A 13,998-nucleotide genomic window follows, 5' to 3' on the forward strand; every position below is an offset into this window, starting at 1 on the left:
AATGGCGGGCTTCGTTGCAGTGAAGCAAGTGGGACGTGGCTTTTATAGGCCGTTAAAGGTGGGCCCAGCGAGGCGGAATGTGAAGGTAGGATCTGTCACCTACCTAATAAACCAACCATCCAATCCCCATTTATTTGTCACGTTTTATTTTTCCAATTTTATTACTTAATTATTATATTAACTTTTTTTTTCTTTTTTTTTTTGGTAAAACCTAATATTATTAAAATATTAAATTAATAAAAATATTCCTAATTTGTCTTTAAAAAAATATCCTTGCACTATATTTTATTTAAAAAATACATTTAAATTTTTAATAATCTTAAAAAAAAAAACCCTTAAATTAATTTTTTTTTGTTAATACCTTTTATTTTTTTTAAAAAAATTAAAAATATTATTACTGTCACAAAATATTTATAAAATTTTAAAAGTAGCATTAATATTATCTCAAAGAGAATACAAAAAAATTGTTACTATTAATATATGAATAAAAATTGTCTATTAATACCTTATGTCCGAACATTTTAATATTTTAAAATTTAAAATTTATTTATTATTTATTATTTTAAAAATAAGGGTATTTATTATTATTTTTTAAAGTGTAAAGGTATATTAAATTTTTTAATTAAAAAATATATTTTTTGAAATTTATTATGGATATTTTTAAAACTAATTTAAAACGTATTTGTATTAAAGTTAGTTAGTTAATTTAGGAAAGTTTTTATATTAATTTTTTTTGGTTAAAATTAGTGAAATTAATTAGGATAAATTATTTAACTAATGCTAAACAATTTTCACAAATATGTATTATAATGCGAGACATTTTTTAAATTACATTAATGCCCTCCGTATAATTATATTAGAAAAACATTCCCATAATTCGAGCCCAATAATTTTCTCAAATCGCCAAAATGCCCCCAAAGTTATACAATTCGCCGGCCAAATTACATTAATACCCCCTCCATACATTCCCATAATTCGAGCCCAATAATTTTCTCAAATCACCAAAATACCCCCAAAGTTATACAATTCGCCGGCCGGCCCCGTTCCAGTTAACAAATATTTTGCTTATAGAAAGCTCAAACGGCTAGTTTTTCAAAAACGCGTTTCTCTGGACTCTCACGCTCCAACGGTCATATTTTTATTTACTCCGTTCCCGTGTCCTATAAAACCTCCTCTCCTCTTCCGTTTCCGTCACCGGAATCCTAATTCTTCCACCGTCTTCTCAGAGCTTTCAATGGAGACTCCGTCATCGATCAGGCGCGTAACTCGATCCCAAACGCTCGCTGCTGCAAACTCCGTCAATGACAGTGAGCCTCGTTTCTACGTTCTTTGAAATCCCGTTCTTGAAGAAACTAAAAGATCGATTCAATCGGGTTTAAATTGATGGGTTATGGTAAATTTAATCTTTGATTCTCTAATGTGAATGCGTTCTTTTGGTCGTGTTTTTAGGGACGGTTGAGGATTATGACAGCAATGGCTTATCGAAATCCCGGGAGCGGAGTCGAAATTCGCAAGATTTGGTTGGGGCGAAAGGGCAAGATCGATCGGCGCTTATCGACATTACTAATGACTCCCCCATTGTCAGCTTGGCAGCGGTGAATTTGACGACACCGATATCGTCTGCGACGAAACAGAGGAGTTTTCGGCCGAAGATGATGACTCCCGGATCAGGGGAAGCCTTATTGAGAGGGCAAGTGAAAACCCTTTTGCAGAAAGTGGAAGAAGAAGCTGAAATTTCTAAGCTTTCTTTAGATAGCTGGCCGGCGGGACTTCTCGACCCGATCCCGACAAACACGCTGCAGATCTTGAATACGTCTCGGGATGGAAATCTTTTCGATATCACAAACGATAATCCCATTGACGTTGATCTGTTTAACGCAAAGAAACAAGAAGAGAATCAGATTACTCGGTCTCTATTGTTGGATTTCGCTGAGAAATCCGAGATAATCGATGAAGATACGTCATCAGATTGCTCATCTGTTCTCGCCCGTCAAGAGAAGTTGTCGTCGTTATCGCCGTCGCTGTCTCAAGATGACGACGTCTCTTCTCTGTGGTCGATTCAAGCGAATGCAAGCAGCCACGGCAAAGACGTGGATGAAGAAGAGTTGATCGAACACGAGGATGAGGACGAGGAAGAGGAAGAGGAAGTAGACAAGCTAAAGTGGGGACTTCGTAAAATTAGTGTGAACGAGAAGGGAAAAGCGGAGAATTTTGTAGGGAAGCACGTGAGGTTCGTGTATGATAGTGAAGAGGAACTGATCGAGGACGAGGAAGAGGAAGAAGACAACGAAGACGGGTTGGTAGACGAGCTATGTTGGGGACTTAGTATAATTAGTGTGAACGAGAAGGGGAAAGCAAAGAATTTTACAGGGAAGCACACGAGGTTCGTGTATGATAGTGAAGATGAACTGATTGAGGAAGTTAGCGACGAGAGCCATGACGAGGTGTCACCGAGCGTCCTCCATTTGAAGGGAGTACCGACGCCCAAAGGAAAACATTTACGATTCCAATCCGAGAGCGAATAGTTAAAAAAAAAAAACGAGATTCGGTTGAAATTTGTAATGTTGTCTTTCTTTGACAACAACAAATTGTGGAAGAGATTTCGTGTCTGTTTTTTAAGTGTCGTTTTTCTTTGCGTTTTGCTTTGTTGCTATGATAATTACTCTATTTTACAAGATGTAAAGATGCATAACAGAGTATCTAATATCACGACTGTCTCGTAATAAATTTCAATAGAGATCGGTTCTACACGATATAAAATTAAAAATATAAAAAATTATCAATATTTTTTAAAATTTATATACTAAATATATAAAATTTTAAAGATTAATCCAATTAAATGATTAAAATTCAATTAAAAGTATTATCAATAAATTTAATTTTTATGTTTAATTTATCTTTAAATTTGTAATTTTATTTTATTAATAAAATTTTTCAAAATATAAAATTTTAAAATTAAAAAATTGGAAGGAATTTATGTTTTAATTTTAGATATAAAATTTTAAATTAAAAAATTCGAAAATTTATTTTTATTAATAAAATTTATCTTTAAATTTTAAATTTTCATTATGAACTTTTTCACTAAAAAATTATGGTGTTGCGTTTCCACGCCTCGCGTGCATTTCTTCCCCTTGCGAGTTCTTGTTTTCTGAAATTAGGGTTTACTTCCATTTCTTCTTCGTCAACAAAATCCTTCGCCAAGGTAATTCTTCTTCATTTTCACAAATTTGCTTTTGAATTCATCACATGTAGTTGTTCCTTTTCAGTTCGTCGAATTTTTCTCATCCTCCATTTCCGATTGTAGATGGCATCAGAAAATTACACGTTTGGGCGGTACAAGATTGACCCGAAGGAAGTATTCTACTGCACCAGTCTCTCTTACGCCATGGTCAACCTCCGTCCTCTTGTTCCTGGTACTCTACTTTAGTTTTCTTCAATGCCATTTCCGTTATCGTGTAGTTCTCTGTGATTAACCGGTTTGAGTAACTATGTTTTTCTGTTTATTTTTGTATAAAGAGCTCGATTGATGTAAAACCGAGATCTGGAGCAGATTTAAGTAATAATCTGTGCTCTTGATCAGACATGTTCTTCAATTAAACTTTAGAAATCTTGAAGAGTAATGGAGCAGATTTAAGTAATAATCTGTATAGGCTTCATATTTGATAATTTTCTTCTGTTGTTCCTATCAGCCCTTTTGGTCTCTAATTGTCTTTCAATTTGTGTTGACTATTTCTTTGTGTGTGCGTTGTTTCATTCTTTGATTGGACTGGCTTTTTTGGTCTTTATGACTTGTTCGGAAGAAAGTTTCATGAGATTTTATCATGGTACAGTCATAGTATTGGTAGGTAGAAATGTCTACTTTATGCAAAAATATTTAACGTAAGGACATATCATCAACCTGGCTTGGCTGAAATTCTTAGATGATTGAAGTGGAATAATAATTTTTGTATGAGCATCTTATGTAAAAGATACTTTTGTGCAGTATTCTAGAGCAAGAGCTTCTCTCTTTGTTGAAGTGCACCTGTTTAGTTTTGTTCTTATATTCAATGTTCTAACTTCTCCTTCTTACTCTTTGATTAACTGCTTTTGGCTTTGCAGGTCATATCCTTTTTGATGCACAATTTACTGGACTATATTAGGAGGTGCTTGTATGACGATTCTAGAAGTCGTTTATCAAATGTTTCATCATGACCCTGAGATTTGAGCTAACAATGATAACACTGTTTCGATTTCTAACCCATGCATTATCTTTTCTCAATATTATCCTTCAAATTTATTCTATACTCATCTTTCAATATAATGAGCAGCACCTCTTATTTCCATTTCATCTTTTTCCAACACAAGGAAATTCTTAGCACAATATCTAGTATCCCACATTTGGTTGTCCATATTTACTAGTGGAAAGCTTAACAGGTTTACATTGTGTAGTGACTTCAAATGTTTTGATTGCAAAAGATATTCATGCCAATATAATTGTTAAATGCATTTGTATAGATATAAGAATTATGTTGGTGGTATACTGGTATTGTTAGTTAGGAGTTCAACAATTCAATTTGTGTTGATTATATATGTTCAAATAGGTAGGAAGCATTTGCAAATATTATGCCTATATAATGGATTCCTGCCAAGATTTCCCTGAATTTCTTTGGTAAGTTACATTCTCATCAGGATACATGTGAATTTATGGTTCAATTTGTTAAACACTCAAATTTAGTTCGACTTAACATTTCATACACGTGCTTGTCTGCCCAAAGCGTGAAGTTCAGCGCTTTGCTGATCTCACTCCTGACGAGACTTGTGACCTATGGCTCGCTGCTCAACGGGTTGGTCGTCAGTTAGAGTCATACCATGAAGCTTCATCACTCACATTTGCAATTCAAGTAAGCCATTTTGAAGATATATAAATACAGATTTCTTTTAGACATTGATTCCTTTACTTGTCTTCAACTCATTGGTAGTAGACTGGCATTTGATCGATGCACCTGATATTTAATCAACTTTGTTTGTTGGGTTCTGTTTTATTTTAGTCAAAAAAATTTCTTTCTAGAGCCTTCATTGCAGTTGCTGTTCTAATTTTTTGGAGTCAAGTAATTTGAAGTTTCCTAGCATCATAACCTTTCTATTGATGTTAAATCATTAATTACTATTCTTCTTGTACTGTCATAATATACTCTTTGTCTACCTGGATTCTTGCCATGTCTTTCTTTCTGTTTGTTACCTTGGATGCCCTATTACAATGTGTTGTGGTGCAAGAAGTGAGTTTTTAGTCGGGTGAAAAGTGCATTTTCAAATATTCATAGTTTTTGGTTAGTTCCATAGTTTAGTAAGGCATTCAAAAGCACATTGAGGCTACTCAATCTTAGAGTTGTGCAAATAGTTCTAATATTTAAAATGAATGAGGTGACTTGAACTCTGTTGAATCAACATGGTTTATTTGTTTGTTTTTGTAATGCGCATCGTCTTTGGAAAGATATCGACGGGTAGGTGTGGCACTGGACAGAGCTATGGATTTGTGTTTTATTCTCCTAACCTCGTAATTAGTTGAGGGTGATCTTGTAGGATGGTCCTCAGGCAGGACAAACTGTACCCCATGTCCACATTCATATTCTCCCAAGGAAGGGTGGTGACTTTGAGAAAAATGATGAGATTTATGATGCTGTAAGATGATGATGAATCCATTTCTATATATCACAATACTTTTAGAGTTGTGATAGGAAAGCAAAAATCTAATTCATGTTTTGTATTGTGATATAGATTGATGAGAAGGAGAAAGAGATGAAGCAGCATCTTGATTTGGACAAGGAGAGGAAAGATAGAAACCTAGAGGAGATGGCTGAAGAGGCAGACCGGTACAGAAAGCTTTTGTTGTAACTTTCTTTGATGAGCTTATGATTATCATTGAGTATTAAGTAGTATTTTTCTTTTTTGGTACGAAAGATTTGAACTTTCGACCATTCAAAGAACAAAGAGTACATATCAATTATCATCTACTTTGTCACGTGAATGCTACTATTATATATACTAGTAGACCATTCATCACTGTTAGACAAATTGCAATGATGGGAAATGAAGTTTTATATGATATTTTGATGAAGTTTTCAAATTGTTATGAAAGGTTGATGAGAATATTGCTAGTTAATATGTATTTTCTTTCTTGTAGGGTTAAATTAAATGATAAGTTTAGTATTGAAAATTATAATTTTTTTTAAAAGAATTAATAAATTTCATGTCTAATAAAATTGTAAACATTCAATTGCAGGAACTACCCGTAATAATAAATTTATAAAATAAATCTGTTTATCATAAAGAGAATCACTCTGTTACATTTTAAATGGGGATAGTATTTCGTATTCAACCATCTTGCCTCTCACTAACATGAAGGAGTCAAAATGATAATCAATACGATATCTATTTTAAAAGAGATTTTAAGAATTCAAAAGTTTGATTAATTATCAATTGGATTCTTATTACCTAAGGAGCGAAATTGATAATTTAAGTTACATTTAAACTCTTCTATAACTAACCCTATAATGATTCGTAGGAACTAGACACCACTCACATAAATTCCCCTTAATATAATGAGGTTGGAAAGAAGCACAAAAATCACATCACACCTAAAACCTCTTTATAAGCAGTATCAAAATGGCAGTCCAGTTGGAGGGAACTCTGTGCCATGAGATTTACCTGATTAGTTTCTTATTACAACACAAGCCTGCCTCCCAATTTCCTATCCATCTGTATAGAACAATATTTGGATACATTTATCAGGTTGCACTAGTTAAAAGGTCAAGATATTGCCGGTCAAGAAATTGTCTTTCCACCCCAAAATGTATGCTAAGAACTTTTCATATATCAATTTCTAATTTTACATGTGAGATCCCACATCAATTGGAGATAGGAACGAGTGCCAACGAGAATAGGAACAAAACATTTTTATAAGAGTGAAAAACAGATGCGTTTTAAAGACCTTAATGAGAGTCCCAGCAAAGAAAACCTAAAGAAGACAATATCTACTAGTGGTGAGTTTGGACCGTTACAACTTTTTAGAAATGTTTTTTAGTCTTTTTATCAAACTCATAAAGGAAAGGAGCGTTGCGGCGCAGCAGTTGACTGGACATCTAGGGGGGCTCGATTTGCTATAGCAAAACCCGAGCTAAGTTTTGGAAAGAGAAAAAATTATATTTTTGTTTTTAGAATTCCCCCAGAAATTCAAAAGTTTACCTAGGGAGAGAAAAAACATCGAAAATGAATGAAGAAAAAACAAAACAAATCAAAAACTAGTCAAAAGCTCTAACTTATAAGTGCAGAACACGCATTTGTGAGCCATAAGGAACAAGAGATTGACAAGACCAATAGCTCATGAAAGGTACAACACTATGCTTTATGGTCAGTATGTGTACACACAATCCAAATCACAGACATTGATATATGTTATTCTACAGACTTGAGAGATATGGAAATACCAAAAACATATATCAGGAAGACATCATGCCATGCCTGTAATTGCCAGATTGAACAAAAAAATACACATATACTTTAAACTGGGAAGGAGAATTTTTCTACCTTACAACTCACAATCAGAAGAGCGCGCCCACTTCTTCATCACAATTCAAACTCATCTTCAAGCTTCAGTGCTTCAGCAGCTGCTTCCTCTTCCTCATCATCAACTACAAAATAAGGATTATGAGCCTCAGGCTTGAACTTGTAACCAGTGAATGCATAAAATGCAAACGTTGCCAGTTCCCCGGCCACCACACTCGTCCAAAGATACCGATACGATGTAATCGTCTCAAGTGCATAAACGACAACCCGAGTGAAGTAGATATAGCATATAACCACAATGTAATACTGTCTAAAAAGGGTCAATTTCATCAAATTCACAGCTGCTTTTCCATCTGTTCGTGCAGCCTCACGCAAGTTCTTGATTGACCAGACAATGGGGAACAAAACAGCACAGCAACAGATCACATCAACAAGCAAGAACACCTGTTTCCAAGTGACCCATTCTTGCTCAAATGGCCCAGTTTCATCAGTCACAACCTGGGCAATATTAGCCACCACTTGCAATGGAATCACAATCATCAAGACCTTCTTCTCCTTGTCCTGCAAATATGGTTTCAAGAAAGACCAACCAGTGCCAATCAAGACGATCAAAGTGAACAAGGTGATACCCTTTAAGAAACTAAATATGTAGAACAGAATATCCCAACCATGGGCGCTCCCAGTGCGCTTAATGTACGATTTATCCTCAGCCTCACAGATAAGATTCAAAGCCTTCAAGATCACAACAGCAAGCATAAAGAAATGAATACCATAAACCGTCAATCGCTTTTTGTAAAGAACATGAATCCATACGATAGCGAGCAAGAAATAAATCATAGAGAAAATGAAGTAAATCCTCGGGAGGATGGTTTTCCCAGCCGAAAGATAATCCCGGCGACCGCTTTTGCCTTCGAGATTGTACATAGCAGATCGAACGTCCATAGAAACCTTAAGTTGCTGAAGACAGTTAGCAAAAACGAGAGTGTATTGATCGGCATCACTCTCGGAATAAAGAACATCGAATCGGTCCTGACCTTTGAGTGAATTGAAGGTGTAGACCGGTTTGACGAGGTCGGATTGAAGAGCGCAAGAGATTTCCGCTTCCTCTAATTGCTGGATCACATGAAGCCACGATTCTCGAGTACAGAGGAAGAATCCAGCCTTGGAGAGGTCCAGATCTGGATTGGTATCGGAGAGTGAGACATGAGAGACGTTGAGCTCGAGACGACCGCCATGGCTGAAGCCAAAGACGTCGAAAGGAATGATGGGTCGATTGTCATTTCTGATGTCGGTGAAGCGAATCTCTGCAAAAGAAGATATAGGTAAGAGGAAAACAAGGAGGAGAAAGATGGAGGAGGAGAAATCCATGGCGGCCACGGCGAGGAGAGTTGAAGCCGACGAAGAAGACGATCGGAGTTTTCTTCTTCTCTCTCAGATCTGCTTCTGCAAATCTCCCTAGTTATATCGGAATCAATAAATTATTTTTATTTATTTATTTATTTTAATTTGGAAATTTATACTTCCACCAATCTTGGTGTTGAAGACGACCTATGGAAGGAAGAAATTAAATTTTGATTTTCCTATTTTATTTTATTTATTTATTTATTTAATTCCTCGATGGCACCAATGATCTCCGTCTCAATCAGCTTAATTAAACTTACTTCTGAGATACTTAACAGTCTGTTTTACTGACCTGTAACGTTCGAGATATGAAGATTTTAATAATAATATGTTTTATCTACCGAACTATATTTAAATTAACTTTTTAAATATGTATATATATATATATATATATATATTAGCTCAACGAAAGAAGTGTAGATTTGAACTTTCGAGCGGTCGAGCAAACCCTAATTTTGTTAATGATTATAATAGATTCGGAGATCGGGTTTACTGTTCCGTTTTGAGCTTTGAAATCCTTTTATACGGTCATTTCCTATATCGTTTATATATCATAGGGTTAAAACCCAATACCCGAGCTACTGAAATTCAAGAGTATAAGAGTAAACGAGAAAAAACTAAATAAACTAGAAAATATCTATTAGACTCAGCAAGATCGGATTCTTAAAACGTTAATATATATATTTTTTAGCTCAATAAAAGAAGTGGAGATTTGAACTTTCGATCGACCGAGCTCGATCTACGAGACTCGTAAGACAAATGTCCAAAATGACCTCTCTCTCCTTCCTTCTTAGCTCCTCCCAAAGGGTGGATTATCCATTAGGGCGTTTTTGAAAAATAGGCTAAGGCGCCAACAAATGGGGCATTTATGTAAGTGGCGGGCTCCGACTGCTGATAGTTATTGCGATCGTCGGAGAACTTATCGCCGTTATCAGGTCCACCAACAATGGCGCCGACGAGCACGTTCGGATTGGGGGAAGAAGAGTACAGAAACTGGAAGCCTTCATTGCAAGAAACTCGATTAGGGCGCGAATGAAGAGACGGGACAGAGGAACCTCTATGGTGAATATGCTGAGGGTATCGATCTCCAAATCCCACCATGTATGACATTTTCTCTGGATTTTCTCCTAATATGTAATCAACTTGCTTCTTTGCCTCTGCGATTAGTTCTTCTGGTGAAATCCTTGAAGTTCCACATCGAATTGATCCTCCGTTGGAGCTTAGGTATTTCGCGTACGTTAAAAGGAGGAAGGCTGCTGAAGTTACATATTGCAGGTTGCTCTCGCTTCCTTTGAAAAATAGTCCTCCTGCACTTATCATTTCATGATCATGATTTGTTTTCATTGAAAATGGGGATCTGTTCTGTCTTGTTTGTGTAATGGCTCTGCTTTTGGTTTCATGTGTATAGGTTTAAACTACATTTTAGTCCTTCATCCTGTGATTTTAGTGTCTATACTTTCAATTTTAGTTAATTTTGTTTCATGTTCTTTCCAACTTTAGTTCATTTTGGTCACTTTGGTCACTGTACTTTCAAAATATCTATTTTGGCCTATTTACTTTAAACTTTCGTTCATATTTGTCTTTAATTGTTCCTAAACTTTAATAAGTACCATTTTGATTTAAATGAATGGATAGTATATCTTTAATACGTTTATTAATGTATGAACTTTGGCACTCAATGAATCCACATAGGTAAGTTGAAACTGAGTATTGGGTGGGTAAATATTAGGTAGCAAGCACAAATTGATGGTAATGGACAAAAATTGTCTTTTTTAGAAGTTGAAGTACTAAAATAGACATTTTGAAAGTTTTGGACAAGAACGAACGTTTATTAAAGAAAAAAGTTTTAAGGACCAAAATGAATATTTTAAAAATTCAAGTATCAATATGAAAAAATGCTTAATGTTTAAGGACAAACAAAAAACAGGATTAAGACCTCATATATGCACACACATAAAGTAATGACAAGCAAAGAGTTAGTTTTTGCTAACCAGGAGTATATTGACCACTAGAACTGGAAGTTCCTGGAATGAGGGAGCATATGTAGTTATCTGAGTGTGCTTTATAGATTTGGAACTCCTCTGAATTTTGCACTAGGAAATCCTGTGGCAAAGGTCCACGCGATGTTAAGATCATCAAGCTTGAGTTAGGAATTAGATTTTGGACTGATTTTGATTTAGAGGGAGGAAGCACAAACCTGGGAGAGAAGGATTTTGGTTCCCGGGCGCTTGTCGTCCCAGCTGAACGTGTAGTCGTCGTCATCAGCTCCTAGTATATGGCCATTGGACTGGATATAGTTCAAATGTATGCTGTTTTTTGAGGCTTTGTATATCCATGAGGCACCCCATAGAAGCTCATCCTGATAGAAGTCATGTGAACTCAGAAAAAACACCACCTAGAAAGAAAACAAGTAGGTTTATGTGTATCTTCTTACTTACATTGTATCCTGAGTAAGAGCAGTAAAATGGACAGACCACTGAATGGAGGGAATCACTGTAAGCACCTCTATGCTTGTCTGCAAAATCGAATACCTGCATTGCATTGATGGGAACTTGTTACTTTATTTGGAGCATAATGAGGTCCGATGGCTATGTCTAATGTGAAAGAAAAATGGAATAGGAGGGATTGGGAGTATGATTTACTTTTAAGGCCGCGTCGAGCAATTTGTTGGAATATGAAGGGTCGGATGTTTTGAACACAATCGAAGCTGCAGCCAATGCAGCTGCAGTCTCTGCTGCCACATCAGAGCCCGGGTTTTGAGCGGTTATCTTATACACAGTGCGTGGTGTGTCCATATCTTCTGGCCTTTCCCAACATTTATGATCAAGGTTTGGATCTCCCACCTACACCATAAGTTTACATACGGTACAAACATCCTTATTATAGTGATTATTATTATCTTAATCATCTTATTCTTCTTTATAGTCACTCTACTCACTTGAACATATAAGCCATTAGGCGCGTCGGTGGCAGCCTTCAATAGATAATCCGACCCCCAACGGACTGCTTCTCTTGCATTCTCAATCTCGTTCCCCATTGAGTCACCAAACTCAATGACACTCCAAGCCAACAACGTAGTAGTAAAGGCCATTGGCAAGCCAAACTTGACATTATCCCCAGCATCATAGTAGCCACCAACAAGGTCAACCTGGAAAGTTCATATTCACGTCTTATTAAGTTAGAGCTTGAGTTATTTATCAATATCAGCTAGATTAGACTTATAGAAGTAATGAACATCAAAATAAGCAAAAGGGGAACAAGCACATGATAAGAGGAGCCATCCGATAAGGCGGAATTGCCTCTCCATGTGAGACGTTGGTTCGAGGGTAGCTTCCCGGATCGCTGTCCCTCAAAGAAGAGAATGGAATATTGAAGAGCAGTAGAGTAATGTTGAGAAGTGAAAGCAGAGGAAGATAAGGTAAAGAGAGACAAAATGAAGTAGAGGGCCAAAGTGATTGAAAAAGGCATTGTTTTATGTGTTATAATATTATAACACTCACTTGGAACGATGAAGGAATCCGTGCTGAACTGGGGCGTTCTTATAGAGAAGAAAATTTTGTTTGTTGTTGGTTGAGAGAGAAATTATTCACGGGATCAACTGCGCCAAAATGGAAGTTAATAGGTGAGGTGAGGACAAACCAACTTTACGGTTGGGATTGGATTGGATAAAGGAATGATAAAGTCAGAGAGAAAGAAGAAAAAACTAAGGAATTGAATTTATGGGGTATTGTGTAGTATTGAATATTAGCAAAAGTAAGGCGTAATTTACGTGGAAGAAGGGGAGAACTTTGGATGCCAAAATAAGAGGCGGAAATACTGAATTGAATATAGGATCAGGAATTTGTCTGTATTGCTAAATGAGAAGTCACGGGTGCTTATTTTTCATGCATACTTTCTCTGCTCACATGAATTACTCTTCTGCCACCAACAATCCAGTGAGTAAAATTATGCATTCTTTCAAGTTTCATATCCTGTGATTGGCAAGTGGGATTACCCTGAACTTTCACATGTGTCTTCAGTATTAATATTTTAACATACACCTTGTCCTCTCTAGAAACAAATTAGAAATGTATGTCTGATTTGTGGTAGATAAAAACTCCACCGTTAAACATTCTTAGAAACCTTGATTGTTTTAGCCTGCACAATGTCATAGCTTTAAAGACTTTTGTATTAGCGAAGTCCTAATATGACTCCAAACCCACCGCTAGCAAATATTGTCCTCTTTGGATTTTCTCTTTCAGGTTTTCCCCCAAGGTTTTTAAAATGCGCCTGCTAGAGAGAGGTTTCCACACCCTTTGGGGCCCTACGTCTTCACTGACACTCATTCCCTTCTCCAATCGATGTGGGACCCCCCAATCCACCTCCCTTTAGGGCCTAATGTCTTTGCTAGCACACCACCTCGTGTCTACTTCCTTCAGGACTCCTCACCCTCCTCACTGGCACATCGCCTGGTGTCTAGCTCTGATACCATTTGTAATAGCTCAAGCCCACCGCTAGCAGATATTGTCCTTTTTGGGTTTTCTCTTTTAGGATTTGTCTCAAGGTTTTTAAAATGCGTCTGCTAGGGAGAGGTTTCCACACCCTTATAAAGAATGTTGCATTCTCCTCCCCAACCGACGTGGGTTCTCACAATTTTCTTCCTATGTGAAGTTTACTGGTTAAAAGGGACATGCGATAGGAGCTATTCTTAACTTTCAAAATTATAAATTTAATCTTTGAGTTTTAGAATTTTTTAAAATTCATGAATTTATGGAACACATAATTAAATTAAAAATACAGGGACTTCAAAATTTAACCTAATCATTAATTAATTTGGGAAGGACTAATGGGATTTTTCCAGTTAAAGATTGTACAATGTGAAAGAAATCTAGTTATGGACTCCTCTATCGAGACCATGAAGAAACTTGTTCCTTAAACTTAAATCCTTCCTTGAAATAACCCTTGATGTCTCCAGATTTGTTCCTTGTTCCTTGGGAGGGCGCACATTCCCAGGATTAGTGAGGGTCAGTCCCCAACATCCGAGTGTCAAAAAAAAAAAAAAAAAAAAAAAAAACC

At 36.2% G+C, this 13,998-nt stretch overlaps 4 protein-coding genes and 1 long non-coding RNA gene across 6 annotated transcripts in view; 3 read left to right on the top strand and 2 right to left on the bottom strand.

Moving 5' to 3' along the window:
• Positions 1-1,174: 1,174 nt before the first annotated feature.
• On the top strand, positions 1,175-2,673 carry LOC111430972. Of its 2 annotated transcripts, XM_023067446.1 has the most exons (3): positions 1,175-1,307; positions 1,450-2,115; positions 2,266-2,673. In XM_023067446.1, exons 1-3 carry the CDS (start codon positions 1,235-1,237, stop codon positions 2,523-2,525), a joined length of 999 nt encoding a protein of 332 aa, XP_022923214.1. In that variant the 5' UTR covers positions 1,175-1,234; the 3' UTR covers positions 2,526-2,673. The 2 variants fall into 2 exon arrangements, with proteins under 2 accessions (XP_022923214.1, XP_022923213.1); XM_023067445.1 differs by having other exon boundaries at positions 1,450-2,673.
• A 395-nt stretch (positions 2,674-3,068) lies between these two features.
• Positions 3,069-6,083, top strand: LOC111431214 (bifunctional bis(5'-adenosyl)-triphosphatase/adenylylsulfatase FHIT). Its single transcript, XM_023067796.1, has 5 exons — positions 3,069-3,202; positions 3,305-3,415; positions 4,734-4,880; positions 5,560-5,658; positions 5,755-6,083. The coding sequence occupies exons 1-5, from the start codon at positions 3,092-3,094 to the stop codon at positions 5,869-5,871; spliced, it is 585 nt and encodes a 194-aa protein (XP_022923564.1). The 5' UTR covers positions 3,069-3,091; the 3' UTR covers positions 5,872-6,083.
• A 1,257-nt stretch (positions 6,084-7,340) lies between these two features.
• Positions 7,341-9,031, bottom strand: LOC111431171 (protein GPR107-like). The gene has a single exon (XM_023067728.1). The coding sequence runs from the start codon at positions 8,908-8,910 to the stop codon at positions 7,603-7,605; it is 1,308 nt and encodes a 435-aa protein (XP_022923496.1). The 5' UTR covers positions 8,911-9,031; the 3' UTR covers positions 7,341-7,602.
• A 572-nt stretch (positions 9,032-9,603) lies between these two features.
• LOC111430966 (endoglucanase 1-like) lies at positions 9,604-12,440 on the bottom strand. The gene is made up of 7 exons (XM_023067432.1): positions 12,208-12,440; positions 11,882-12,091; positions 11,586-11,786; positions 11,382-11,474; positions 11,141-11,302; positions 10,935-11,046; positions 9,604-10,250 (listed from the first exon to the last, which is right to left on the bottom strand). Exons 1-7 carry the CDS (start codon positions 12,409-12,411, stop codon positions 9,763-9,765), a joined length of 1,470 nt encoding a protein of 489 aa, XP_022923200.1. The 5' UTR covers positions 12,412-12,440; the 3' UTR covers positions 9,604-9,762.
• LOC111430967 overlaps positions 9,930-13,998 on the top strand; it is a 6,535-nt gene continuing 2,466 nt past the window's right edge. Inside the window, exons 1-2 of the long non-coding RNA XR_002708420.1 lie at positions 9,930-10,020; positions 10,111-10,218. This is a non-coding gene — a long non-coding RNA (uncharacterized LOC111430967). The remainder of the gene's footprint in view (positions 10,021-10,110; positions 10,219-13,998) is intronic.

This window comes from Cucurbita moschata, unplaced genomic scaffold (genome assembly GCF_002738365.1).
Source record: "Cucurbita moschata cultivar Rifu unplaced genomic scaffold, Cmos_1.0 Cmo_Scf00035, whole genome shotgun sequence".
Taxonomy (NCBI): Eukaryota; Viridiplantae; Streptophyta; class Magnoliopsida; order Cucurbitales; family Cucurbitaceae; genus Cucurbita; species Cucurbita moschata.

What these genes read in the sequence shown, in the direction of transcription:
- LOC111430972 (XM_023067445.1), top strand. Translation starts at nt 1,235, where the DNA reads ATGGAGACTCCGTCATCGATCAGGCGCGTAACTCGATCCCAAACGCTC. An exon ending in TGCAAACTCCGTCAATGACA is followed by an intron (nt 1,308 to 1,449) that starts GTGAGCCTCGTT and finishes TCGTGTTTTTAG; the next exon opens with GGACGGTTGAGGATTATGAC.
- LOC111431171 (XM_023067728.1), bottom strand. Translation starts at nt 8,910, where the DNA reads ATGGATTTCTCCTCCTCCATCTTTCTCCTCCTTGTTTTCCTCTTACCT.
- LOC111431214 (XM_023067796.1), top strand. Translation starts at nt 3,092, where the DNA reads ATGGTGTTGCGTTTCCACGCCTCGCGTGCATTTCTTCCCCTTGCGAGT. An exon ending in CAACAAAATCCTTCGCCAAG is followed by an intron (nt 3,203 to 3,304) that starts GTAATTCTTCTT and finishes TTCCGATTGTAG; the next exon opens with ATGGCATCAGAAAATTACAC. An exon ending in TCCGTCCTCTTGTTCCTGGT is followed by an intron (nt 3,416 to 4,733) that starts ACTCTACTTTAG and finishes TAACATTTCATA; the next exon opens with CACGTGCTTGTCTGCCCAAA.
- LOC111430966 (XM_023067432.1), bottom strand. Translation starts at nt 12,411, where the DNA reads ATGCCTTTTTCAATCACTTTGGCCCTCTACTTCATTTTGTCTCTCTTT. An exon ending in CGGATGGCTCCTCTTATCAT is followed by an intron (nt 12,092 to 12,207) that starts GTGCTTGTTCCC and finishes TGAACTTTCCAG; the next exon opens with GTTGACCTTGTTGGTGGCTA. An exon ending in CCAAAATCCTTCTCTCCCAG is followed by an intron (nt 11,047 to 11,140) that starts GTTTGTGCTTCC and finishes CCTTTGCCACAG; the next exon opens with GATTTCCTAGTGCAAAATTC.